Below are 25313 nucleotides of genomic sequence, written 5' to 3'. Positions count from 1 at the left end.
AGCAGAGGGAGTTCAAACAGGTCTGGAGCTTTCCGCCCCCCGGCTCTCCACAGCGCTCCGCACCAGGCCCTGCCTCAGCTACCCCCCGCCATCACGGCTGAGAGACCGGCGCTGTCCCGCGGATGCCGGGCTGTGCCTCAGCACCCTCCAGAGCGCGGCTCCAGCCCGCGGACCGCCCCACACTGCGGCACCCCATAGCCCGGCACCCCACAACCCCTCACCACCGCCGCCGCCGCGCCTCAGAGGCCCTACGGAACCGGAGCCGGAAGCGGCAGACCCGGAAGAGCCGCGCGGCAGCGGGGCGGGGCCAGCGGGCGGGAAGGGGCGGGGCCTCCTGGGAGCATTTAAAGGCGCAGGCGGCAGCGGGCTTTATCAGTAGAGGGATAGGGGCTGAGGTGGTTCTGGGGGGCTGTGTGATCGATCAGTGAGAGCTTAAAGACAATAGAAACGAGGGCTTTATCATGCCCTAGGCAGAGGGGAACCTGCCTGAGCTTATAGCTAGGGGAGACCGCTGTAGGGGGTGCTGGCTGCGGGCTCTGCTGCCTTAGGCAGCTGCTGCCTGTGGAGAGACTTGCCCTGCACCTGGTCTCTGGGTTCGCACAGCTCAATCCAGCCTGGTTTCTGCTATAAACGACTGATGTGGGTGTGCGTTCAGCAGCGGTTGTGCTGCAGGGCCGGACACAGCTTGCAGCACGGCTGGGGTGGTAGAAGGAGGAGGAGAGGAGGCTGAGCTGTGAGAGCTGAGGTGCTGTTGTTCACCCTCAGGGTGAAGCTGGTCCCCAGCACAGTCCCTGTGTGGAGGTGCCAGGAGGCACCTCAGGAGGCAGGAGATTTGTGCTCCTCCCCCTGCTGTTACATAGATGAGCCAAATCTTGAGGTTTTGCCATGTAAATACAGAATGATTGTAGCCTCTATGAAGGGACAGCTGGCCTGCTCTCCTTGATCATGCGTACCCAATTCAGCTTCTGTATCTAAAAATGGAAGGGGGGAAAAACCCACCAAAAAATCACTAAATAAGGGAACACCCCCCCACCTTACAAACTAAATAATGGCAAAGAAAAGGTCTTTGCTCTGCTGTTGCATTTGAGGTAATGTGCCCTGGCAGCTCATGGGGCTGGTGGTTTCTCTTCCTGTGACTTCAGGCTACGACCATCCCTTCGGGCAAGTACCTTCGCCCCTCACTTTTCAGGCTCCTTGGGTGGTACTGTCCCATCAGCACTCACTATAGAAGAGGGCAGGTAGGGAAGCGTGTTTACTTCGCAGGACAGCACTGTGCGGCTTCCTTCCCTTTTTAAGGTGGCTGGGTATGGTGCGGCCAGGCTGTGCTTTGTATGGGGGGAGACACTGCTGAAATCCTTTGTTCAGATACGCTCAAAGGAGTTATTTGGAAGCTCATTATCAGTTCTTGCAGCTCTCCAAGGCAAGACTCGTGGGTTTCTCTTATTTTAGTGCCTGACTGGGTGAATTGCAGTGGCGAGAAGTTGGGAGGAGTCTTGCTGGCCCAGGCAGGAAATGGTTAAGAGCCTTTCATATCACCTGGGAAAGCAATCCTTTGATTTTTCAGAGGGCGCTAACATGCTGCAGTTCATAGGAAACAAAGGAAAGGGGATCAAGTATAAAAGTTATTCCTGGGTTTTATTTTCAGTGGCAGAACTTGTGAGGGCTGGATACTGATGCCTGCTGGAAAAGATGGACATTTGGATTCAAAAGAACTGATTTTTCCTTATCTGCTTTCTGAAAATGATCTGTGAGGTAAGTTCTGATTCCAGCTGGTGACTTCAGATAACTTCTTTTGTAGATTGGGAACTAAGGAAAAACCTTTATGTCGTTGACCCATTTTAAAGCAGCAAATTCTTTGCTTAAATTGCTACTTGGGCAGGGCAGGGAGCGCAGGCAGAAGTGTGAGTCAACAATGGTAAAAAGCCCACAGAGCTTTCCTGTATTGTCTGCATTCAAATGGCTTGCATTAATTTCTGAGCTTAAGTATAAAAATTCAGGAGCTGGGAGAGTGAGTCAGGGGAATTTGGGATGAAGAGGAGCAGTAAACACCTCAGCGATGACAGGAGACTTCCAAACTGTAGTAGGAGCTGTGTTAATGTGCTTTTGCAGTTGAGGCTTCAAGCATCTTCTGTTGGTGCCTCTTAAAACACTTCTCAAACCTTGTTTCTCTAAACCATGCTGCACTCCAAAGGGGTTTTTTGTATTTCTAGCTTGTGTAAGGACTTTGCTAGCAGCTGGTACAGTTGCTGCCCCTGTGCAGTACTGGTCTTTAAGGGCAGACTGCTTTTGGAGGGGTAAGAGAGGGGTTTCACAATTGCTATTAATTCCTAACACGTCTGCAGCTGAGACTAGGGAGGTCTCACCTTAAAAAGCGTGGTTGGCTTTTCTGTTGGTGTGGGAACAGTGTGGCTGACCCAAGTGTGATTGGATGGTAATAGCTCACTGCTGTCCCTGACAGTAAGTGCCATGTGAAGGGAAATGTTTATACCCTATAGAGAGCCCTGGAAAGCATCCTTGGGAATGTTAAACTGAAAGTAAATAGTACTTTTACTCTTGGGAAGGTTAATTGCAGCTTGCTCACTGGTGTATTTACCTGTCTCTAATGTACTGAATTCTGGTGAATTCACTGAGCTTGGCCTGTGTGTGTGCATGTGCTGGTTTATTTTTTTCCTTCTTTGTCATTTTAATACTGGAAGTGGCAGCTGATGTGTGGGTTATTGCCCATATTGATAGAATGCAGCACAGTGATGTAATACCACTGCCCATCTAGTGCTGTGATAGATAAGCATCAGTCCTTGCAAGAGTCGCCTTGCCAGTTCTTCCAGCTATTGCCTGCTGTTCCCAGTTTCCCTTGCACCCCCATGTTTTGCTCAGGCATTAGTTTGTCATCGTCAAGACTGAAGAAGACTGTAATCGAGTCAGAGCTGGTGGATGGCAGCTCTTTCATCTTGATATGAACACCCTAAAAGGCAGAGTCAGGACTGTTTAGCTCCTGCAAATTATATTCCTCAGCACTGCACTTCTGTTCCCCTCATCAAGCAAAGCTTTTATCATCTTTCTGCTGGTTTTCATGAGGTGCAGGAGAAGCTGTGGATGTTCACAGCTTCTGAACTGTTCCCAGATTCTGGCTGGACAGGAATCTTTTTATCATCCCACCTTATTTTGGATTAATGTGTTACTTGGTAAGGTTATGGCACACTCTGATCTATCGCATTTCACTGCTTCTGGGTCTTGAGCTTAGGTCCCTGAGGCAACTGCAGAAATAAATCACTTGGAGCTCAGTGACAGAAACTCTATCTTGAAAACACGTTGCACATGATTCACAGTTAAGTGTTGTTATTAGCAGGGATCTAGAGGGTAGATTGCTTTTGCACTTTAACAAAAGATTGCATACCCAGATTGTCTTATTCGGCAAGACTCCTCTTACTTGGAATCTTAGGAAGAAACTTAGGAAAAAGTTTTTTTCCTAAAAAACTTGACTTTTAAGTGCTTTTGCTTATGTTGACAGTATCTGACACTCATTTAAGCTATTCAGTGTGAAAACATTTTCTGTTTCTTTACCAGTGCTATTGATTAAAATGCAGTTTACATTTCTTGGGAAAATTTGATATTCAAAAATGTCTTTTCACTGTGAGTCAGAATGTACTTTTCCATGGAATAAAAATTCTGGAAAGGAAAAAAAAAAGCTATTGGAAATGTTGAACAAATTATATTGTCATTTCAACCAGGTTATAGAAGAAAAAGGAAGTACTTCAAAGGCAAAGTGAAGGGCTCCAGTATTTTTGTCATGTTTTGAGAAAATGAGTACATTCTTTTGCAGTTCAATTTTATCGGTTCAGCATTTTCCATATGAAACTCTTTGAGAATGTTCTGTACTGGCCCTAAACCCAAGTTCCTGTTTAAATCCTGTTTCAAATTACATCTTAATAATGAATTGTGAAGCTTTTTTCTTCTTTGTCATCATCCATTAGTGTTTCTTCTAGAACTCATAGAAGGAGTTGTTTCCAGTTGGTAGTTCTCGTGCTTCAACTGCTGTATCCAGTGGTACAATTATTGACAGTAAATCCCAGGTTTTGAGGAAAACTGGTCAGGAAAGACCTTTGGAATGTTACAGGTTAACATGGATTTTTCCTGGTAGCTGTGCTGCAGCTTGCAGATCAGAGATCAAACGACATTACTGGAATAATTACTGCTTTTGGGTGCCTTCACGTGATGCTCTCCTTGTTAATATTACTGTGGCCACATCACACCATTCTACCATGGTAATTTTCTGGGTTTTAAATACTCCTTTTCCCTTAATTGAGAACACTTGAAGTTGGGGAGAGTGCTTTAGGGGCATGTGGTTGCCTGCGTCTTGAGGTGGGGAGCAGATACTGTCACACTGTTTGGATAGAAGTTCAGAAAGATAGAAATTCCATCCTACGCTTTCCCAGCATCATCATACTGTTATTAGTGAATTTCCCTCAACCTGTCTGCAACTTAATTAAGCCTATTATTCCTTGTTCTAACCATTGTGGCCAGGAAGAGCAGATGTGTTTTATCACGCCTGTCCCTTTGCTCTCTACTAACCACGACTTTCATTTTACCACAGATTATTTTGTAGCCCTTGGACCTCTCCTTTGGATTTTCTCCAGTTCACCCATTATCTTTCCCAAGTGTGTTGCCCCACAGCTGGACAAGACTTCAGCAGAAGCTTTACCACAGCTGACTGGAGGGAGAGGACTCCTCAACTGGTCTCAGTGGTGTCAGGAAGATGGATTTCCACCTGAGCCTTTCTTCCCTACTCTGAGTTGTCTCCAGTACTTGTTCTGAACTCTACTGCGGATGTCCATATGATTTGGTAACTGACTCATCTGTTCTCTGCCTCAGATTCCCTACAATTTGAAAAGAAAAACTTCCATATACCTTTTACCTCCTGTTTAGCTACTTCAAATTCCTGGTTGAGGGGCACATACAAGGGTAACCTCAAAATAATCGGTACATTTGCAATCCAGTTTTGAGATCAGCAGAAGCAAAGAAGGGGACAAGATAATGTATAAAATCCTGGCAGGTTCAGATAAATGGAACCTTTCAGTTTAAGCTAGAACTTTATTTTGGAATTCCTTAAGGAGAGACTGGAAGTCTGCCACAGTGTAATAGTCTTACATTGTAGGAAACCAAGAATGCCTCAGCCTCCTCTTGACCTATATAGTTCACAGATATTAACTGGGTTGTGCAAGTCTGAGCTGTTCTTTTTATAAAGTAAAAAGAAGAAAACTTTGCAGGCTGATTTCATGTGCTCAGAAATAAACACCTGAGACCTGCATAGTGCAGATTGTCACTGTCATTTAACCTCAGCTTTTAACATTTGGTTTGAATGGTATCCACAAAACCCTTGTGGCTTGTGGAAATAGCACATATCAGTTTTCTTGATGGCATGCAGTCAGTAGCTCTTAGAATATTAGATTTGTGAAGGCATATTCTGTAGGCTTCTGCAAAATTAAATTCATTTCACTAGAAGCCCACTGGGAAAATTAACTTTTGTCACAATGAGTTAGTATGCCCAAGAGAACATGGTAAATTCAGCTTAATGTCACTGCAGTTATTCTTGGCATTTGTATCATGTCGGGGAGTGAAGATCTCATGTTGTAAAGAAACTCAGTAGGTTAGTGGCTCAAGGTGCCATAACTAATGGAAAAGGACTGAATTGGGTTTGGCATCATAAGGTTTTGCTGTGTGATGTAGCACTTTACTGTTTTACAAGTGGAGCTTCCGCTGGTACATGCCACACAGACCTTTGAGAAAGGAAATTGTGCTTAGATACCTAAAAGGGATGAGGAATGTCATATTTCTGTTGGCATTATTCAAAAGCCAAGTATTGTATCCATTGCAGAGTCTTGTTGTAAGAGACTGCTGAATTGCATGGATAGGGGTGCTTGTATGGAGCATGAGGACTGGACTGAAGGTTCCCTAGATGTCTTCAGCCGTAATGAGAGGCAAGCCCCTGGATCTTGCAATATGAGGTCTGAATGATGTTCTTTCTAGTACTGTAGGAACCCAGTGTTTGCCAGGGTCTGAGGAAAGACTGGAATGACATTTTGGAGCAATTTATTTTCAGGTGCAAACTAAATTTAAAGATCAAACTGAATTTTAAATGCATATTTAGAGGTGACTTTATTCTGCAAGTTTGGATTTGTCCTGCTGTGGAATCTAGCCAAGAAAATGTTACTGGATTTCCAGCCCTAAAGGTAATGCATGTTTGATTTCAGGTGTGGCTGTCCTCATAAACTAAAAAATATGTCCATCCGAGGCCTGAAGAAGAAACAACCAAAGACTTTTAAAGTCAAAGTTGTAACAGTGGATGCTGAAATGGAGTTCAGCTGTGAGGTAAGAGTCCTCAGCAGTATGCCAGAAAGATGGAAACTGACCTTTGTATGAGCAAGACATACATTTGAAATGTTCAGGTTATCAGTTCATGGATGGCCTTAAAACTGATCTGTTATTTTTAGAAGCAATGGATTACTCAGGCTGAGATGCATTCTTTTAAACAGCACTGGTCAGGATTTAAAGCTGTTCCATGAAATTCATTTGACTGTGACACTGCTAAGTTAGCAGTAAGCCTGCTTTCTTCATAAGCGTTCCAGCACATGATGCAGGACTTGTTTGTGTATATACTTTGTGTATATACTTTGAATCATAGAATGGTTTGGGTTGGAAAGGACATTAAGATCACCCAGTTCCAACCCCCTTGCCATGGACAGGGACACCTCACATTAAACCGTGTCACCCAAGACTCCGTCCAGCGTGGCCTTGAACACTGCCAGGGATGGAGCATTCACAGCATCCTTGAGCAGCTTTGACAGAGAACTCTGGTCAGAGCTGAACCTAAGATGTTGCTTGTAAAGTAAGTTATAAAATGGTACTTTTGTGCTCAGCTGATATGGGGTGTTCTCTTCAAATTTCCCATTTGTAAATTCCAGTTTATTTAACTACTATGGCTGTTTTGTATCTCTGGGCAGACGGCAAAAATGATCAAATGAAAAAGCTAGCTTTTCTTCTGGTAGTTATGGCACTCTAGTAGATTGGATAGACAAACCATGACTGCAGGAAAATACGGAAGAAAATAAATGCAGCAAGTGAGGAATTGCTAAATGAATTGGGCTGCGCTGTTGAGGAGACAGAACTGTGCCTGATTAATTCCTAATCATCCAGCAAAAGCAAGAAGACACACAGTTACTGGGAGAAGAGGATTTAGAAAACTGAGGTCCAATGGGACTGGCAATTCTAGTAAGACACTTGAGTGTCTTGTGGGGCATTCAGTATTTTCATTTACTATGTCCCTCAGAGACAGAACAGATTACTCACAAGCAGCTCACTGCTGTGACCTACAGCTCTCCCTGCAAGTATTCTAGATCAGTGAAAATAAAGGATTTGGAAAACTTGATTTAGAGATCAAAGTTCTTGTTAACAAATCCAGCTTAATGTATTCCTTCCTTTGCTATCTCTCCCTTCTCCCCAAGTATTGTTCTTCTGGGATGATTTCCTGCTTTCCATTCAGATATTACCTAAAAATCCCCCCCCCCCCCCCCAGTTTTCATGGTGCACCAAAGCAAATAGACAAAATCATCTTTTTAACGTGTAGCCAAATAGAAGAAACAGATGTGCAGCCTCCTCAGTGCAAAAATGAGGCCTCATATGTGTGTGAATTCTGGAGCCTTCAAGAAAGTTTGATCTGGGTGGAGCCTGGCTACTAAATTACTCTAGAAGAGAGACTTCTGTTCATTTAAATCAGAGTAGCATAAAGGCTTGGCTTGATGCCACAGAAATAACTAAGGTATGTGAAAGGTGGATTTGCTTTCACTGTTTGGCATTTCTTCCCTGTGCCCTGACACTCCTTTGATTTCCCCTGGCCGCCTCTCAGTCTCTCCAATTTGTATAAACTATTGAATGAGATTTTACAAATACTAATGAAGCCTTGCCATGTCCTAGGACATCAGTAGTACAATTGTCATTCCCCATGCTCGGAAAGTCCTTGATGCTGTGGTTAAAGGACTAGCTGCTCTATGAATGTTTCTGTGGAGGAGAGGAAGAGGAGAGGTGGAGCGTGGTAGCTATTGCACCTTTGTAGACAGCAGTAGGCATATTTCATTGAAAAGCTAAAGGTCAAATAAGAGTTCATAGGAGAAAGGCAAATGGTAGCCTATTTGGCCTGGCTAAAATGAAGGAAATTCAAGACATACCTGTTTTTCTGAATTTTCTTTTCTCTTTTAGATGAAGTGGAAGGGAAAGGACTTGTTTGACCTGGTGTGCCGAGCACTTGGTTTAAGGGAGACTTGGTTCTTTGGCTTGCAGTACACAATAAAAGGAATGTGCACCTGGTTAAAGATGGACAAAAAGGTATAGGAAACAAAATATCAACGTGGCAGTTTTCTTTCTTATAAAAAGATTTACTTATTTAAGCACAGGAGCTGAAGGGGAATGTATTACACGAAAGCTCCATTTTAGATGGTATCATTATTTTAAGAGTGAAGTTTGTTCTGGTCTGATTGCTTTTGTTATATGTGACCTGAAGGATCACAGAGCAATCACCATTAGATGTTCTGATTGCTAGTAGATTAAAGCTCAGCATTGCCCTCTCTTCTAAAATATGTAAAGGTTGCATTGAGTGGGTTATTGTCTGCTTTCTGATTTTCCCCTGGAATATTATTTTGAGGCACTTATGTACTATTTTTGCTGCTGATTTTATTTTATCTGTAAACAGGTTTTAGATCAAGAAATCCCTAAGGAAGATCCCATTAGCTTTCATTTTTTGGCTAAATTCTACCCAGAGAAGGTAGAAGAGGAACTATTACAGGAAATTACCCAGCATTTGTTCTTCCTTCAGGTCAGAAACAATTTTTAACCATGAATTCCTTCTGTATTTACCCCAATGCTTTTGTACGGTCTTTGGTCTTGTTGGCAGCTTTAGTCTCAATGATTTTGCTGGCTTCAGCGGTATCAGTGTCTCTGTAAAGATCTTGTTTTTATGAATACAAACATCTCTCCTGACTGCTGTGCTTTTGTGTCCTGGTAAAGCTGAATGTTGCTTGCCTTCTTCAGGTTTTTGTTCTCTTGATGGCTTCTCTTACTGTTTGTACTAGGAATGGGAGTTAAATTGCTGAAACCTGTAGTTTCATGTAAAATGACTTTTACACGTTGCTTTTTGGGTGATAATTCCCCAGATGGACATTCCAGACTTGTTTTGCTCCTGTAGTATATATTTAAAAAGAAAAACCATGCAAGGTTGGCTCTGAAGAGCTGTGTGGCTTCTGCACTAACTGGTCAGTGCTGGGAAAGGATGAAGCCATCATTTTTATCAGCTCCAGAAGTTATCTTGAAGACTGTGTCACCTGGTCTGCTCTGGCTGCAGCTAAATTGGATGAAGAGAGTCTCAACAGCTCCCTGTCATTGTTGCCTTAGCCCTGCTGGTGTAACCTCTCATGAAACCATTCCCTAACTTAGTTCTTTCAAAATGAGCAGGATTAGAAGAGACCTGTTATTAAATGTACACAGTGTGGGGGAGTGCCTACACAAGCAGTCGTGGTGGCAGATGTGAAGGTGGAGCAGGGGGAAGGAATGGTGGTAAGCAGTTGGGCGTGAGAAACTTTTTCACCTGTATCAGCTGCAGATAGAGCAAGACCTGTGACTACAGCCTATCCCTGAAAATAAAACTTGCCAGTTCCTAAAAATAGCCCAGGGGATTACTGGGAGATCTTGTGTATGACTGTAGAAGGCACAATCACTAGAAAACAAGAACTCCTCACCTGTCCTCCAACTTTCATTTAGGACTGGGGGGAAAAAAGAGCATAGAATTTGATAGCCATTCTGAAATGCAGGTTTGTTCATGTAGCAAGTTTCAAAAGGAGTGAAGCAGCACACACAGCTAGGACTCAAACCAGAAGACTGACCATAGTGTGTGATCCTTTGCAAGACAAAGTATGGAGGCAACATCATATTGTCTGATAGCCCGTGGATGAGAAATGCTCTTCCCTTGGTATAGGGTTGGTATTCTGAACATCCAGACTTGCACACACTTAGTTGTTGTCAGTGACATTAGCCAGTTTGAGTTGTCCTTCCTACCCCATTGAATTGGATGCATGCTACCCATGCTAGCAAGATAAATCCCTAGCTCTGAGAAATCCTCATTACAGATAACCCATTTCAGCTCTGCCATAGGGGCATCTACTGAGGAGCTGCATGACAACCGTGCTGTCCTCAAGAGCAGAGCTGCTGCTGTGTGAACACAGCTTGGTCTATAGGCTGTGGTGGTTCTTACAAATTCGCACAAGATGAAAGCCAGTAAAACCAGTAATTAACCCCACACATGCACTGATGGTAGTAGCTTTGCAGAGGCAGCTTTTTTATTTGCCACTTGTTTTCTTTTGTGCCAGAAATTGTTAGGGATCTCCATTTAAAAAACAGATGAAGGAGCAAATTCTTGGTGTGTGGTGCTTTGTTATCAGAATTAAGATGCATCAATGACAAAAAGCCATGCTGTGGCTCTATAGCTGCAGAAAGAGGCTGTATCTGTAGCAATAGATAACCAGGCATTGAGTTTTGGATGGTCACCTCTTGGTTAGCTGTTTGTTCCCATGTCTGTGACATCCAGCTTCTCTGCTGAGTTGCTGTGGTCCCTCTGCCAGTTACAGCCTCCTGGTTTGTTGCTTTATTCTGATAGCTTTCAGCAGTATGTGCTTGTGCAAGTAGATGGAGTGTAAAATCAGTTTGCATGTGTAAATAAACACAGTAAACACACTTCTTCCCTGAGGAGGATGTGTTAATGAAGTAATGGGAAAATGCTGTTGTTCTATACTATCTAGAACTTCATCCAGAGCCCTTAACCACTTGGCAGTTTGCTTCTAAAGCTAATTTTGGAAAAGAATGAGGGGCAGAACTCTTTTCCTAGCCTTTTAATCCTGATTTTGTTCACTTTCTTCTCCTCAAACCTGCCTTGACTAGCAGATATGCAATTAGCAAATTCCTCTCATTCCAAAGGAGAAAAACAAGACCGAAACAAATTTGAACTTGCAGCGTTTCCTGACTATAAGAACTTCAGATCACACCTGGATGCTAATAGGAAAAACATGTACAGACATCTGGATGCCTCCACATTTCGGCTCTTCCTGACTATTCAGACCTTTACAAATTAATGTGCCATAACAGCTTTTTGCAAAAAGGTGTGAATAAATGTAAATGACTAAAGCTAAACATTGTCTGTCTCTACATCAGGTAATTTGCTTCTTCATAAAGAAGCGTAACAAAATGCCCTTGTAAGAACTGATTTATCTGAAGTTGTTCTGAATTCTCAAATGTATGATTTGCACCATGGAGTATGAAAGTTGGAGCTTTCCAATTTGGAAGAAAACTTGTTTCAATCTTTTCATTCTTTCCATTTTAACAGCTTACAAAGAATTTTCCCTGTACTATTACTCAGGTTCATATACTGTGCTCACAAGAGACTACATTTAAAAGAAAAGCTTTCTTGATGGTTCATTTCGGTTCACAATACCTACAGTGCCAAAGTGCATTTATAAAGAGAGCTCCGTGCTATCGCAAGTGATTTTTCTTCTTGGAAATGTTTAAGACTGTGCATTATGCAGAATTTCCTAGTCTTGTGCTTGTTAGTAGGCTGAATACATCACACCTGAGAGGAGGATTTGTGAAGATTAATTTCTCCTTCCCCTCTAGGTTTTCAAGTAAAAATTACACAGCTGATTTAAAATCAAGCAGGATCTTCCAAGCTATTACACCTCTGATCGTGGTAGCACCATGGTGTATTAAAATGAAATGAATGTTAATAGACTCCACCATTTATACTGGGCTTTTGGTTTTAAGCCCGTATGTTTTTGTTGTGCTTAGGCCACTGTAACTGGTCTGTTGTGGGGTCTCCTTTATTCTCTCAATCTGAAAAGCTTGAGAACATATGACATACTGAAAACTGTAGTGATATGACAAGGGGGAATGGGTTTAAACTTAAACAGGGGAAATTCAGGTTGGACATAAGTAAAAGCTCTTTACTATGACGATGCTGAGGCACTGCAACAGGTTGCCCAGAGAAGTGGTAAATGCTCCATCCCTGGCAGTGTTCAAGGCCAGGTTGGACAGAGCCTTGGGTGCCATGGTCTAGGGTGAGGTGTCCCTGTCCATGGCAGGTGGGTTGGAACTGATGATCTTAAGGCCCCTCCAACCCAAACTTTTCTATGATTATGGTTTTCAGTATGTCTCTGGCCTTGGCAGCATTAGTCAGGTGGATGGCCCTGGATAATCTGGTCTAGTTGGACCTGCTTTGACTAGATGGTCCCTTCCAGTCTAGAAGCTGATGTTTTACATGTGGTACAGGTAACTTTTTCAAAGCAGGAAGAGAAAGAATTGTTGAAATGACTTAAATTAATAATAATTAACAATTTTATAATCCATTCTTTTTCAAAAGGTGGGATTTTTTTTTTTTTCCCCATTAAATGCAATACTAAGTAAAAGCTTCCTGTGTTTGTGAATGCCATTTTGTTACTGTTATTAATTTATAATGGTGATGTTTGCCAAGTTATAGTCTGGGCATGTCTAGTTTCATTTCAAGCCTCACATTAAGTTCCAGCTTTGAGCTTCTTTAACTTGCTCCCTTTTTCTCTTGATTCAGGTTAAGAAGCAAATACTGGATGAGGAAATCTATTGTTCTCCGGAAGCAACAGTTTTGCTGGCTTCTTATGCTGTTCAGGCCAAGGTTTGTGCATAGAAGTGCTCTTTTTAAAATAGATTTTTTTTGTCCTTTTTTAATCAGCACATTTACATGGTGGTGTGTAAAACACAACAGTGCTAAAATTTGCTGTTAAAGAAGTTGGTCATCCTGGGAGGCACAGGCTCAGCTAGAAAAATAAGCATTAGATGCCACTACAAGGATTTTGCTAATATATACTATGCTTTTGCAACTTAAGGGATTTCTTTGGACCTAATGGTGTGAAGTAATCTTTCTCTCAGCTAGAATTATTTCCTGTTGATTTAAAAGCTCTCCATGGATACAGCAGGTACTGACATCAGAGCTCAATATAGAAGGATTTAGGATCTCTCAGTACATAGCTCACTTCGTGCCACCGAGAGCCAAACTTGCACAGTGGCAGGAGGTGAACACAAGTTCTTAGCATCCCAATCTATGTAGAGTAGCTATAAGAATGAGTAGGGGAACTTACGCTCCTGAACGTAGCCTGTAGTTCAGAGGAGGGTATGAAGTCATGGAAGATTCCTTCGTATCTGCAGTTACCAAGAGCAGCAGTCTAAGGCTGAAGTCTAAGGTTACAGACCACCTATGCATGGAGCCACATGCACAACACAAAGATTGGAAGGAACTTCCATGGACCTGTTTATTAGGTGTTACCCTGTCTACAAAAGAAATAAATCATAATTTGTCTCAAGCAATTGCATTAAACTGTGCAAGTGACAAGTTCTTCAGCATTCTCAATCTAACAAACTAAAGTATGTTTTCTTTTCTTGGGACAGTATGGTGACTATGACCCAAATTTTCATGAGCCAGGCTTTCTAGCCCATGATGAGCTTTTACCCAAAAGGGTAAGTCTTTATTCTTTATAAAGCCAAATCTTTAAGTCTACTCTTTGCAACACAGCTATTGCTGTGGAATTAACCAGAGCATTAGAAACTGTTTGCATCTGCCCCGAGCTTGGTAAAATGACCACGCTGTGAACTGCATTGCTGCATTCATGTTGCTTGGGAGAGGCCCCACACGTATATGTATCTTCAAAGGAAACCAAACTCCTCCTTTTCTCTGTAGGTCCTCAGGCAGTATCAGCTGACAGCAGAGATGTGGGAAGAAAAGATTACTGCTTGGTATGCTGAGCACAGGGGTATCGCCAGGTACTGAAATTATTTCACTCTTTGTAAATCCCATGCATTTCAGTAACTGGTTACTTGCTGTCTTCAGTGAAGTTTGGCTTTTGTAGAATGAGCAAAGGCATTGTGGTTTCAAAGCTGTGATATTAATAGGTTAATTTATAACTAAGGATGAAAACACGCACCATTCTGGGGTAAAAAGCATCTTTACATCATCTGGTGTAAAAAGTGTCTTGTGTAGGGCTCCAGATGCTTGTAAACTGGGTTTGCTTTGAAGTGAACAGAGAAGCTGAGGGCTCTTGCAGAGCTTCATGACCTAACATACCGAAACCAAGAGTCCTGTCTCATCAGAGTCCATGTATGCCAGCAGAGGGAAGTTCCTGCAGAAGGTCCGAGTTGTGTTGAATTTGCAATTAGCCCTAAGAGTTTCATTTAAGGCCATTAGCTGCTTGGAGTTGCTGGTGTGTCTGTCCTATGCAGCAGCTGCCTTTCTGGAGCCTTATCACACCAGTCTTCCCCTAGGATAAAAAGAATGAATCTGATATATTTTATACCTTGTGAAAACTGTGGCTCAAAAGTTGGAAGTGTACTTAGCAGGGAATCAAAACAGTAAAGACACAGCATCATAGTTCCAGGACTGAGTTTTAGTGCTACTCCGTGTGGACATACAGCTACTTTGAGACATTCAGCATGTCTGGAAATTCAATTAAACAAGAAGTAGGAACTGCTGGCTCCCAGAGACAGCCTTTCCTAGCATTTCGATTCAGTTTCTCTTTGGCTGTTCTAGATACTTCTTAGCACTGTTTTCATTGAATATTTTCCTCAAGACTTACTGATGCCTCACCTCAAAGGGAGAAGAACGGTGGGTGGAGAGATTCTCACCCTTCTTTGGCCTCTGCCCAAAGCTCTGTTTAGAGTTTGTTCAAGACTCATTTCTCAATGAACTCTATTTCCTGAAAGAAATACCCTCACGTCATGGAAAACAATGGTAGGGTAGGTTTCCAAGATATAATAATGATGGAGTGGCAACATTAACATGAGGATAAGACTGGACTTGCATTTTAATAAAGATTACACCATATATATATATTCAAAATGGGTACAGCTTGACTGTATTCCTTAGCGATGCTCATTTTATTATCCTTTTTTCTATTATTGAAAGTAAAATGGGAAAACTAAAGAAAGTACAAAGGAGCAGATTGGCTCTTCTTTTCTAAATGGGAAACGTAGAGTCAGCTAGGAGAGGAAGGTTGGAAAGGAATCTCCAAGTATAACCATGACCTTATTCGCTAGGGATGAAGCTGAGATGAACTACCTGAAAATTGCCCAAGACTTGGAAATGTATGGGGTCAATTATTTCCCAATTGCTGTAAGTGCTTTATTTTAGCAGTTTTCGATTGCTGTAGATGATGGTACTGTCCTGTGAAAACCCTCCAGTGAGTTTGGATCTGGGATTCTGACTTCTGGTTTTCTGTGGTGATAGTGGGTTGTCTACTGATTGTCCTGGCTTGGTTGACTTGCCTGCTAAGTGAGGAGGTGAATAAACCAGTTAATGTTTTACAGTCTGACAGAGGTCTTGGGTAGCTCTGGGTATGTAAAGGGGAAGAAGGAGAAGCAGACTAAAAGTTTGAGCTGCTTTAGGCAACCTGGAAGACTGGGTTTATTAGCTAGCAGTGACATTATTCACAATAGTCTGTGGAAACATAATTTCCTAAAAATCCTGATAAATATCAGTGTATTAGAGTGTGGTTCTTGTGTGTGGTTGTTTAATGTCACTGTAAATGGCATTTACTGGTATCTGTTGCTTTTTTTAGCAAAATAAAAACCACACAGATCTCTTACTTGGAGTTGATGCCAAAGGTATTCATATCTACAGCATTAATAACAGGTTCTCTCCAAATAAGTCGTTTGAGTGGAGTGCTATCAGAAACATTTCCTATAGTGAGAAAGAGGTATGATGGCTTTGATATATTATTCTTTTTATATGGGCATGGGTGTGGACTGGGATTCTTGGAACAGGCTGAAAGCTGTCTCTGTTTAAAGAAACTGGGAGAGAAGGGGGAAAGCCTGGGGAGCTTTGTTACAACACTAGAAATAACAGACCTGCCTTTCTGATGTGCTGTGTGTATCCTCTGCTCCCCCAGGAGACAGAGGCTGCTCTGAGCTTTCCAAACTTGCAGAGCCCTCTGTTCTGGTTCCCTCCCTGCTGCTTGTCCTTTGAAAACAAGTGTGTTGCTGTCTAAAAAAAGATAGATGTTATGAATGCCACCTTCCTCAGTTATCTCAGCAGGAATGAGATGATCTGTTAAAACTTAATGCCATTTTCACATGCAGAAGCTGTCCTTGTAGATGAGGTTTTTGAAGCACAGTGGCAAGAGGAGACATGCAGGGAGATCCACATGTTTTCCTGCCTGAATTCTGTCAGATTGTCAGTGAATGATTTCGGTCGTCAGCACAACCCTACCATTGCAATTCCACTGTCATTTCAGAGTTTATCTTTTACTTGTAGGAAGTACTGTGGGGAGCGGGTGAAATTTAGGCTCATTGCAAATCATGTGGCTACATGGAAGGCTATAATCAGAAAAACAAAGCCAGGAAAACTACACTGGTACTGGAATTCATCAGCCTAAGGACAGCACAGCCTGTTCCATTTTCTGCAGGCCTTTCGAAAAACAGTGAGGATGAGGTTTGCTGTCTGGAGTTAGACGTGCACACATTAAATCAGGCAGGAGTTCTGTCTCCAAAAAGTTTGATCCATACCTGACATTAAACTTCCCCTCTGGTCTTTAAATGAACTGCTTTAGCTCCCTACTGCTGGGAAGTTGCACAGCCCTATATCAAAGCTCCACTATACTCAGTGACACATTCACAGCCTGTTCCTCACCAGGCAACATATTCAACCAGTTGTTACCTACGAGGTGAAACAAGCTGTAGGACATTATGATCTTGGTGACTCAGCTGGTCTGAAATTATACATTGCATTGTAAATGAATTGTAGGAATAAACTGTAGTGCTAGCTAACCCATGAGTCACGGCAAACAGGATCTTAAAGTATAGAGCTGTATTTGTTATGCAGCCAAACTGTGCACATCTATCAGTGAAACTGTGTGCTGACCTGGCAGCATGAAAGCTCTTCATGTCCTCTGGAAACAGCTTGGGAGATAGGACTGAAATGTGAGGAAGCAGGAGCTCCAGGACTGTTATGGTCAGAAGAAGTCATCCTTCAGGCCTTGATACATTTGTTTACACCTGCAGTGATTGCTATTCAGAGATGTTTGGTTTCTCCCTTTTAAGTGTATGACTGCTTCTGGGGTTTAAATGTATTCTGTTTTCCTGATAACCTGTGCTTGTTCCAATGTTCTCAGTATAGAGTGCAAGTGTGCAGGTGGGTTTATTATGAAAACCACCATCCAAACTGGCACCAGGGTGGGTCTGTGGGAGGCTGTATCTTCTAACATAGCCAGCTGTGTGAAGAGATAAGGAACCTGGGTAGCAGCAGCCCAGGTTCTGATTCTTTTGAGCAAAAACATTTCTGCATCACTCTCTCCACACTTGTGCCATAAATCACTGCTTCCCTGGAGAGAAGTGGAGATGGCCTAAAGTTTGCTTTAGTATTAATAGTTTCAGCTTTGTTTTTCCTCCTCCTCACTGTGTTTTCTTTTTCTCTTTTGCCTGTATAGTTAACTATTAAACCTCTTGACAAAAAAGCAGAAGTCTTCAAGTTCTTTTCCTCTCAACTCAAAGTAAACAAATTGGTAAGTGTCCTGCTTTCCTTCTTTAAAACTGAGTCTGGTAATACTGACTGATATCTGAGTAAGAAATAGTGTTTGTAAAATCTATTGAGCTTCAGCATTTTTTTCCTGAGGATTGTTTTGTCCAGGAAGTCAGGGTGCATACATTTGTCTTCTCTGGGAAGGAGAGATGATGGGTGGAAAGCAAGATGTGGAAGAAGGTCCAAATCACAAAAGGAAATCCAGATACTGTAAGCACAGGGTGTAGCATATGGAAAGGTGCAAAGCCACTCTAGCATCTGCTTATCTGTCTGCTGTAGGTTCTTAATCAGCTGCTGCTTCTCCTTTGCTGCAACAAAGAAGGGACCTAATCAGCTGGCATCAGCACTGATTGCTTCCTAACACAACCACAGGGGCTGGGGCACTTCTCAGTGAGCTTGTGGAGGGCCCATTGCAGGTGACTGTTCCCACAGCTACATCTTTTGTACTTATGGCCTAGATCTATTGCCTGTTCTTATTCAGGAAATGGAAGAAGGACAGAAGGAACTCTTCCTCCTATTATGAACTTTTCTGAGCTGTTATGTACGTGGGTATGCCTGCCCTGCGTGCTGATTTGCTTTGAAGGGAAGCAACTGCCAGTACTAGGGCTGAAGTCAGAATAGGGAGTTTCTGTCCTGTGAGGCCAATTTGGGGCTCTTCATATCTCTGGCTGGGGCACAAGTACATCAAAATCACATTTGCTTTGCTTTTCATATTCAGATTTTGCAGTTGTGCATTGGAAACCATGATCTGTTTATGAGGAGAAGAAAAGTGGACTCAATAGAGATCCAGCAAATGAAAGCACAAGCCAGGGAAGAAAAAGCTAGGAAAAAGGTAGGTTCTTTCTCCTCCTCTATTGTTGAAAATACTGATTATTTTTCCAGCTGGTGCCCTTTCTGTCCATGCACTGCATCAATGTGTGTGGGAGGTTAGAAAGTGCAGCAGGATTGGATGTGGGAACAGCTCTGGTGTGTATACAGCATCTGAGGATGTAAGTGATGTTTGTGAAACCGAATTGGTGATCGCAAAGATGTGGGGTATGTAACAGATTGATCCAGGTGCTCTTCCAGAGGTCTGAAATAACCAGTATTACTTGTTAAAGGAGTTCAGTGCTGCAAAGTGCAAGCAGCTTCAGCACTGCATCTCTGGTGAGTATCAGTCCACCAGGTAGAGAGCAACCCCTTCTTCATTAGATTCATTTGCTGTGCTGCCTTGGGCCAAGATGAGATTCTGCTGCGAACCCACAAATGTGGTATTGCTCATTCTATTTCCAGATGGAGAATCAAAGGCTGGCCAGGGAGAAGCAGCTCCGAGAAGAAGCTGAGCGAGCCAAAGAAGAGCTGGAAAGGCGTCTTTTCCAGCTGGAAGATGAAGCCAGGCAGGCCAATGAGGCCCTGGTGAGTAGCACATTAGTCTGAATATTCTCATGCTTGACAGCCTTTCTTGGTTTAGGAGCTTTTTTTCCTTATGGTTCCTGTGAGACACCAGGAATTATGGCTCAGACAAGGCTGGAGAGTTTCTGACCGCTGGTGGAGAAGGCATGCTGGAATTCCTGGGAAGTCTTGATCTGCCATAATCTCCATTTGCTAGGAGCCATTTGCTCCCTGTATTTGGTTCAGAGTGCTTTCTTCATGCAAAGAGGGAAGAAAGGAAGCAACCTTGGAGCTGAAACTGGGAGAAAGGGGCATGGTGTACTGGCAACTGAAGGGGCCAACTTCAGTTTTTGGTTGATGTCTTTGTCCAGCTCCTTGCTTTGTAGAGGTGAGCAGCAGGAAGGAAGTGAGGCAATTCTGGATGGGAGGAGGAACACCAGACCCTGTAGTTATGTTTACTATAGTTTTAAGGAATAATATTTTTATCACTTGATCTTTTGGGAAAAGATATCCTCTTCTGACTGTTTCAGGGCTGGTTTTGTAGATGCTAGACAGGGTGACTAAGAAAAACGGTTTCTTCTTAGCTCCGATCCCAGGAGGCAGCAGAGTTGCTGGCTGAGAAAGCTCAGATTGCAGAAGAAGAGGCAAAATTGCTGGCCCAGAATGCTGCAGAAGCTGAGCAAGAGCGACAGAGGCTGGAGATCACAGCTCTGAAAACCAAGGAGGAGAAACGCCTGATGGAGCAAAAGATGCGGGAGGCAGAGCTGATAGCAGTGAAGCTGGTGAAGGAGTCTGACCGGAGGTTAGGTTTGCTTGAGTGAGGTTGTGTGGTTGTACAGGGATGCTTGGGTGGAGAATGTGCTGCTTTTCTCAGCTAAGCCTTGGAGGAAGAGTGACTAAGCCTTCCTGCATCTTATTTGTTTCACCTGGTACAGGGTGGTTGTGGTGCAGGTTGAGAAGCTTCCAGAGGATCAGATACAAAGCTTTAGAGATGTTTAGTATTACAGATCCAGAATGCAGATGCATTTGCTGTGGAGTGTTATCAAAAGAGCACTGGCTACCTAGCTATCTACCTTTACCAGTCTGTATACTCTGTGAGTTAGGAGGCTGTTCTCATTTATTAGTACCAAGTGGTGGTCTCTTATATCCTTTTAAGATCTCTGAGAACTGTAAATCAGGTAAGTTCCTGTGGAACATAAACCACTTGGAGTTTGTGTGTTCCATATAATGCCTGATGATTCAGAGCAGACTCCTGTTGACAGAGGATGTTTAACTTGCTATTAAGGGCCTTCTGCTTGTTTTTAGGATACTGCCAAAAAGTTTGCCAAAATAAAGAGCAGATTATGTTGCACCTCTCCCCACCTTGGGAAGGATTTCTGACACCCTGGAGCATCTGTATCAGCAGGTCATAACTGAGCCCATGGAAATTAGGAGTAGGAAAAACATGTTCCTTCAGCCAGTTTGAGCAGGATTGTCTTTGAAAGCAATCCTGCTGTGTCCACTTAGTTCTCCATCTGAGCAACCCACTGCAAGTATGTTTGGGTAAAGGAATAACTCACAATAATGGATCTTGTTCTCTGGAAGCTAGTGAGGTGCCTAGCTCTGAAATCCATATCTTGCTTTATACTGGAAATCATCAACCATTCATGACAGGGTATTTGTTTTACAGAGCCAAGGAAGCAGAGCATCTGAAACAAGATCTGCATGAAGCCAGAGAGGCTGAACGGAAAGCAAAGCAGAAACTCTTAGACATAACCAGGCTTAATTATCCTGTAAGTTCCTGCTCTATTGGGTACCACTTCATCTTCAGAGATTACATTTTTATAGCCCCCATCAAGCTGAGTAGTGGCATGTCTGCATCCAGCTGGGGGACAAAGACCTAAAGGACCAAGTGGTGCTTAAACACAGTGTAGCTAGGATGGAAATTGTATTTGTTCAGGGCAGTGAGTCAGGATGAGAAGAAAGGCAAGACAAAAGTTAGATGCAGGACTGCTGTTGGGACTCGGGGAGCAGAGATTGTCTTGCCTTCATTCATACCCAGTATTGACTTTGTGCCATCTCAGTTGGGCAATACCTTGTGGAGGTTGTTGTTCTGAGCCAGCTGTGTGGTCCTGGCATGGACATAGCTCATGAGTGTCTTTAGGCAAAGCAGATGAAACTGTCACCAGCAAGAAGGCAGCTGTGTGCCCCAACTCCCTCCTCTGCTCCAGTGTTGCTGAGAATGGGTTTCCATTGTCTGCTGAAATACATAAGAACACTGCAGTCAGGATACTTCTCAGCCCTTGTATCTGTGTGTTATGGACTTCAGCAGTTCATCTGGGGCCACTCAGGTAGAGGGGAAGGGCTGCAGGAGCATCCGTGTGTCTCAGAATCTATAGGTAACTTATGGAGTAGCTCAGCATGGCGTTTTTGCAGAAACTGGGGAGATAAACCCCAAATTGAACAATCAGATTTCATTGACAGTGATTGTGTCACCTCTTTCAGCACATGGTCAAGTACCCACAATACTCGCCAGTTGACACCAGAGATGCCAACTTTGACAAAGGATCCATAAAGCTGGATTTGAAGGACATTGACCTCAAGAGACTATCCTTTGAGATAGAGAGAGAAAGGTATCATTATGCTTATGGTGTAAATAAAGGAGTATGCTCATCATGGAAAGTACAGAAAGGAAAAATATAGTATCTGGGAATCACAGTTCACCCTTTTAATGTTTCAGGATGGCCTCCTACTTGCACATACGTCTGGAGCCTTTCACTGGGCTGGTGTGGATCATGTCTGTGTAAGACTAGCTGTTTACACAGACAAAGAGTGTTCTGGTGGCATCAAGCCCTAAGTCCAGAACCCTTCTGGCTTGGAGAACTTTATGTCAGGGGCAAACTTTGCTCGTTTGACAGCACGTTAGAGGACAAAAGTTTCCCTCTAGTGTTAAAATATGGTATTGCTTTGATCTCATACGCGGAGAGGTTTTCCCTCTTTTGGTCTGGAAGGACATGCTTGATAAAAAGTAAGTGTGTGAATGCTGAAGGGTGGAAGTGAACCCCCTTCTCCCTGGTTCAGGGGGCTGCCTCTCAAAGCCCCAAAATGTAACTAAGACCTTCCTCTGTCCTCCTTCCGCACACACCAGTTCTTGAGCTATGTCATGCCAATAAGCTTTTTGTCTCTAACATGTGGACTGCAGGCTAGACTACTTAGAAAAGAGCAGAAAGTTTGAAGATCGACTGAAAGAACTGAAATCTGAAATTCATGCTTTGAAACTAGAAGAAAAACAGTCTGGGCTTTACTCTCACTGGAATGAAGTCCTGGGATCATTGGATCGCTCCTTAGGAAATGTATGTATACCCCAAATACCTGCCACCTTTTCAGCATGAGCCATTAAAGAGAATAGTATGTGTGTGCCAAATATAATTGCTGTGTTTCAGTTCAAGGCACATGCTGTAGTACCCTTGATAGTAAAGTAGTAGAAGTGTGAACAAAGACAAGGAAAATTTCATGTCAAAACATCCAAGAAGTTTTTCCTGGGCAGGATACCAGTACCATAAGCAAGAAATACCTTATTTTACAGATTATGCAATCACAGTAAGGGCTTAAGGTCTTGGAGCAGCCTAAATTGTTGTAACTGAATAACACATTTAGATGTCTTTCCTCATCGTTTGCATCACATTCTCATTCACGTGCTTTGTGGTTGCTGAAAGTCATGAGTCTTGGTGTGTGGTTTTTTTTTCTCAAGGCAGTGAGGAACTAAACCCAGATTTCTGTTGGAAGTTTCTTGTTATTTATATAAACATTCCAGCCTCTTCGTGAGCCAGTGCAAGAATAGGGCTGGATTTGTCTTTCCAGATTGTTCCACATGTAGCAAAATGGCTCCAAGTCAGTGGTTTTAGGGAGAGAATGGAGGCTTGGAAAAATGATGAGGGAAGATGGCCTTTATTTTCTGTCTCTGTATCTGATGTTCTTTTGGGCTTTATAAGAGTTGAGATAGAGAGGGTATTAAATTTCCATGTGCTCTTTTAAAGACCCCATTGTGGATGAAAACCTTTGAAACTGGAGATTCATTGGATATAAATCTTCGAAGACCTTTCCCTGCTTACTTGTTAAATACTACAAGCAGCTGGCCTTGTACCAACAAAATTCAGCACACGGTGCCAGTGGAAAAGTCCTCTTTCCAAGCCAATTCCTTGGTTGCCAGCAGTGTGGGCACAGGAACTAGAAAACAGATTATAAAGGTAATCAGCTTTGTAAGTAAATTCCCAAATGCTCACTGAAAGTGTATTGTTCAGAGAGGTCAATAATGCCTGGCTTTAGGGACCTGTTTTGTCACAGCCTCTGAAATGATGTGTCAAGGCATGGCTGTTGAATGAGTTTGGAGACCCCGCACTGGTGTGCACCGTTTGGGACTGTTGATAACTTAAGGCCATCTGTTTTTTTGCATGATCTAAGCTGGAATGCAAAGCTGTGTTGGTAACTGAACCAGAAATGCCCTACTCCATAGTACAAAGATCTGTGTTAAATTTTATTTGTGTCATCCAGGCTTGGAAATGAGAATACACTCCCAGGTGCAGAGAGTTTAAAACATATTGTGCCTGTATATCAGGTTTATTGGTATCTTAAACCAGGTAATCCCTCTTTTAAGCACAGGGAATAAGATACCGGTAAGTGCCTAGACTTCCAAAAGTTCAGTTCTCTTCGAATGTGTTCCCTGTCAAAGAGTACTGAAGCACTAATGAGTGAAAAGAACTGTAAGGACATGCAGTCTTGAACAGTGGGAAGGAAGTCACCTTTCTCTTGGCAATAGCTAATTGTGCAAGGTGTTGGCAATAAGGAAAGCTTGATGTATTTTGTTGTTGTTCTATATTAACAAAACTGAGGGGTTTTAGGATTATTTAGAGGCTCTAGTGTATAACCTTCAAGACCTGAATCTTCAGGGTTGTGTGCTTAGAACTAGAAGGAGCAACTGAATGTAGCAACAGATTAGGAAGCAGCTCTTTCTAATGCAAGTTACAAGCAACTTTTTAAGCCTAACCTATCCAAATAGCAGAGGTGCTTGGTTTTGAGAAAGAAGAAAAAGTTATTGCAGGGCATCTTGCAAAAGACTTCAGGGCTGGAGGTAAAGCAAGTACAGGACCAAAGGGAATTACTTTGTTTTACGCAGGAGTTCAAGATGGAACTAATTCTTCCTATTTGATTTGTCTGTAGGTTCAGCAGCACGACTCGGATGTGATCTACATTTGAAGCCTCTCATTTCCTTACCAGACTGGTAGGGCATTGTGGCCATCTTTTTTGGCTGCTGCAAACTGCACCTATATGAGGACACTTGCACAGCTCTGTCTGCTGACAGGCAGCAGCTTAAGAGACACGGTACTTTAGCTAGAGAGGTGCCATTCAGCTTCCAAGCAGGTAATGTAAGCTGGGAGCACTGAAACTGCCAGTGTAACATGGAGTCTTTGGGTACAATGGTAAACATACAAACCCAGAGGAGGGTTGTTTACTACTTATGCACTTTGAAGAAACACTTTATACTTCAGTAAACCTTCCTCCCCCAGGTGTTTTTGCGCCCTGACTTCCCAGTATGGTACTGATGTAGAAAGGATGCTAGGCAGCAAGTGGCCAGGAGATGTTTGGGATGAGAAGAAAATTGTCCACGAGCTTGGTGTTTACCTACACAATAGACTAATTATGTTTTCAGTCACGTCCATGGGACAGGAGTCCCACAGAGCTGCTCAGCATGTTGGTGTCTGCCTGCCAAATCCTTTCTTTTGCTCCCCAAACACTTCTTGGTTTGCTTAATTGATTTGCATTTCTCTGTGAGAAATCTCAGCTTTCAGTTCCAGATGTAGAGGTGGACATCTTCAAATACCTCTCATTCCTGGGGGAATCCTTTGTTTGAAATGCAAAGCTTCTCTTCTCTCTACGGTTTCTGACTCCATCAAGCACTTGCTGTTGCTTTTGCCGCTCCAGCAAACTTTGCATACATTAACTTGTTTCCCCAGTTCTGTGTAATGCAGCTTGCAAATTAGACAGAGACAAAAGATGCTCTTGGTGTCTGCTAAAGTTGGACTTGTCTCTGATGGAGAGGTGCACGCAGCAAAATGTCTGCCTCATTAGTAAAACCTACTTGCATTTTCTGGTTTTGTGTGTGTTTAACTGTCTGTTTCACCATAAATCTTCAGCCTGGGGAAGCAGACAGTAAGCAGCTGTAGCTGAAGTAGTAGCACTGTTGAGCATGTGTTGTAAAAATGAATAGTAATGTTGTTAAATATCTTTTTCTAAAAGCTAAGATTAAAAAAATACATTCAATAAAAAGCTCCCATTTCCA

At 42.8% G+C, this 25313-nt stretch overlaps 1 protein-coding gene across 4 annotated transcripts; it reads left to right on the top strand.

Moving 5' to 3' along the window:
• Positions 1–1193: 1193 nt before the first annotated feature.
• Positions 1194–25313, top strand: LOC134162810 (merlin-like). Of its 4 annotated transcripts, XM_062617048.1 has the most exons (20): positions 1194–1238; positions 1646–1752; positions 4592–4840; positions 6249–6366; positions 8251–8376; positions 8741–8863; positions 12653–12736; positions 13507–13575; positions 13796–13878; positions 15148–15223; positions 15669–15806; positions 17535–17609; positions 18345–18458; positions 18899–19021; positions 19582–19799; positions 20667–20769; positions 21482–21609; positions 22179–22329; positions 23014–23223; positions 24194–25313. In XM_062617048.1, the coding sequence occupies exons 3-20, from the start codon at positions 4833–4835 to the stop codon at positions 24227–24229; spliced, it is 1983 nt and encodes a 660-aa protein (XP_062473032.1). In that variant the 5' UTR covers positions 1194–1238; positions 1646–1752; positions 4592–4832; the 3' UTR covers positions 24230–25313. The 4 variants fall into 4 exon arrangements, with proteins under 4 accessions (XP_062473032.1, XP_062473033.1, XP_062473031.1 ...); XM_062617049.1 differs by lacking the exon at positions 1194–1238 and having other exon boundaries at positions 1305–1752; positions 4635–4840; XM_062617047.1 differs by lacking the exon at positions 1194–1238 and having other exon boundaries at positions 1305–1752.

Source organism: Pezoporus occidentalis, unplaced genomic scaffold, assembly GCF_034315485.1.
Source record: "Pezoporus occidentalis ecotype Australia unplaced genomic scaffold, CSIRO_AGI_Poc_V1 ctg192, whole genome shotgun sequence".
NCBI lineage: Eukaryota > Metazoa > Chordata > Aves > Psittaciformes > Psittacidae > Pezoporus > Pezoporus occidentalis.
The sequence above is the reverse complement of the archived record's forward strand: the minus strand, read 5'-3'. Positions and strand labels throughout refer to the sequence as shown.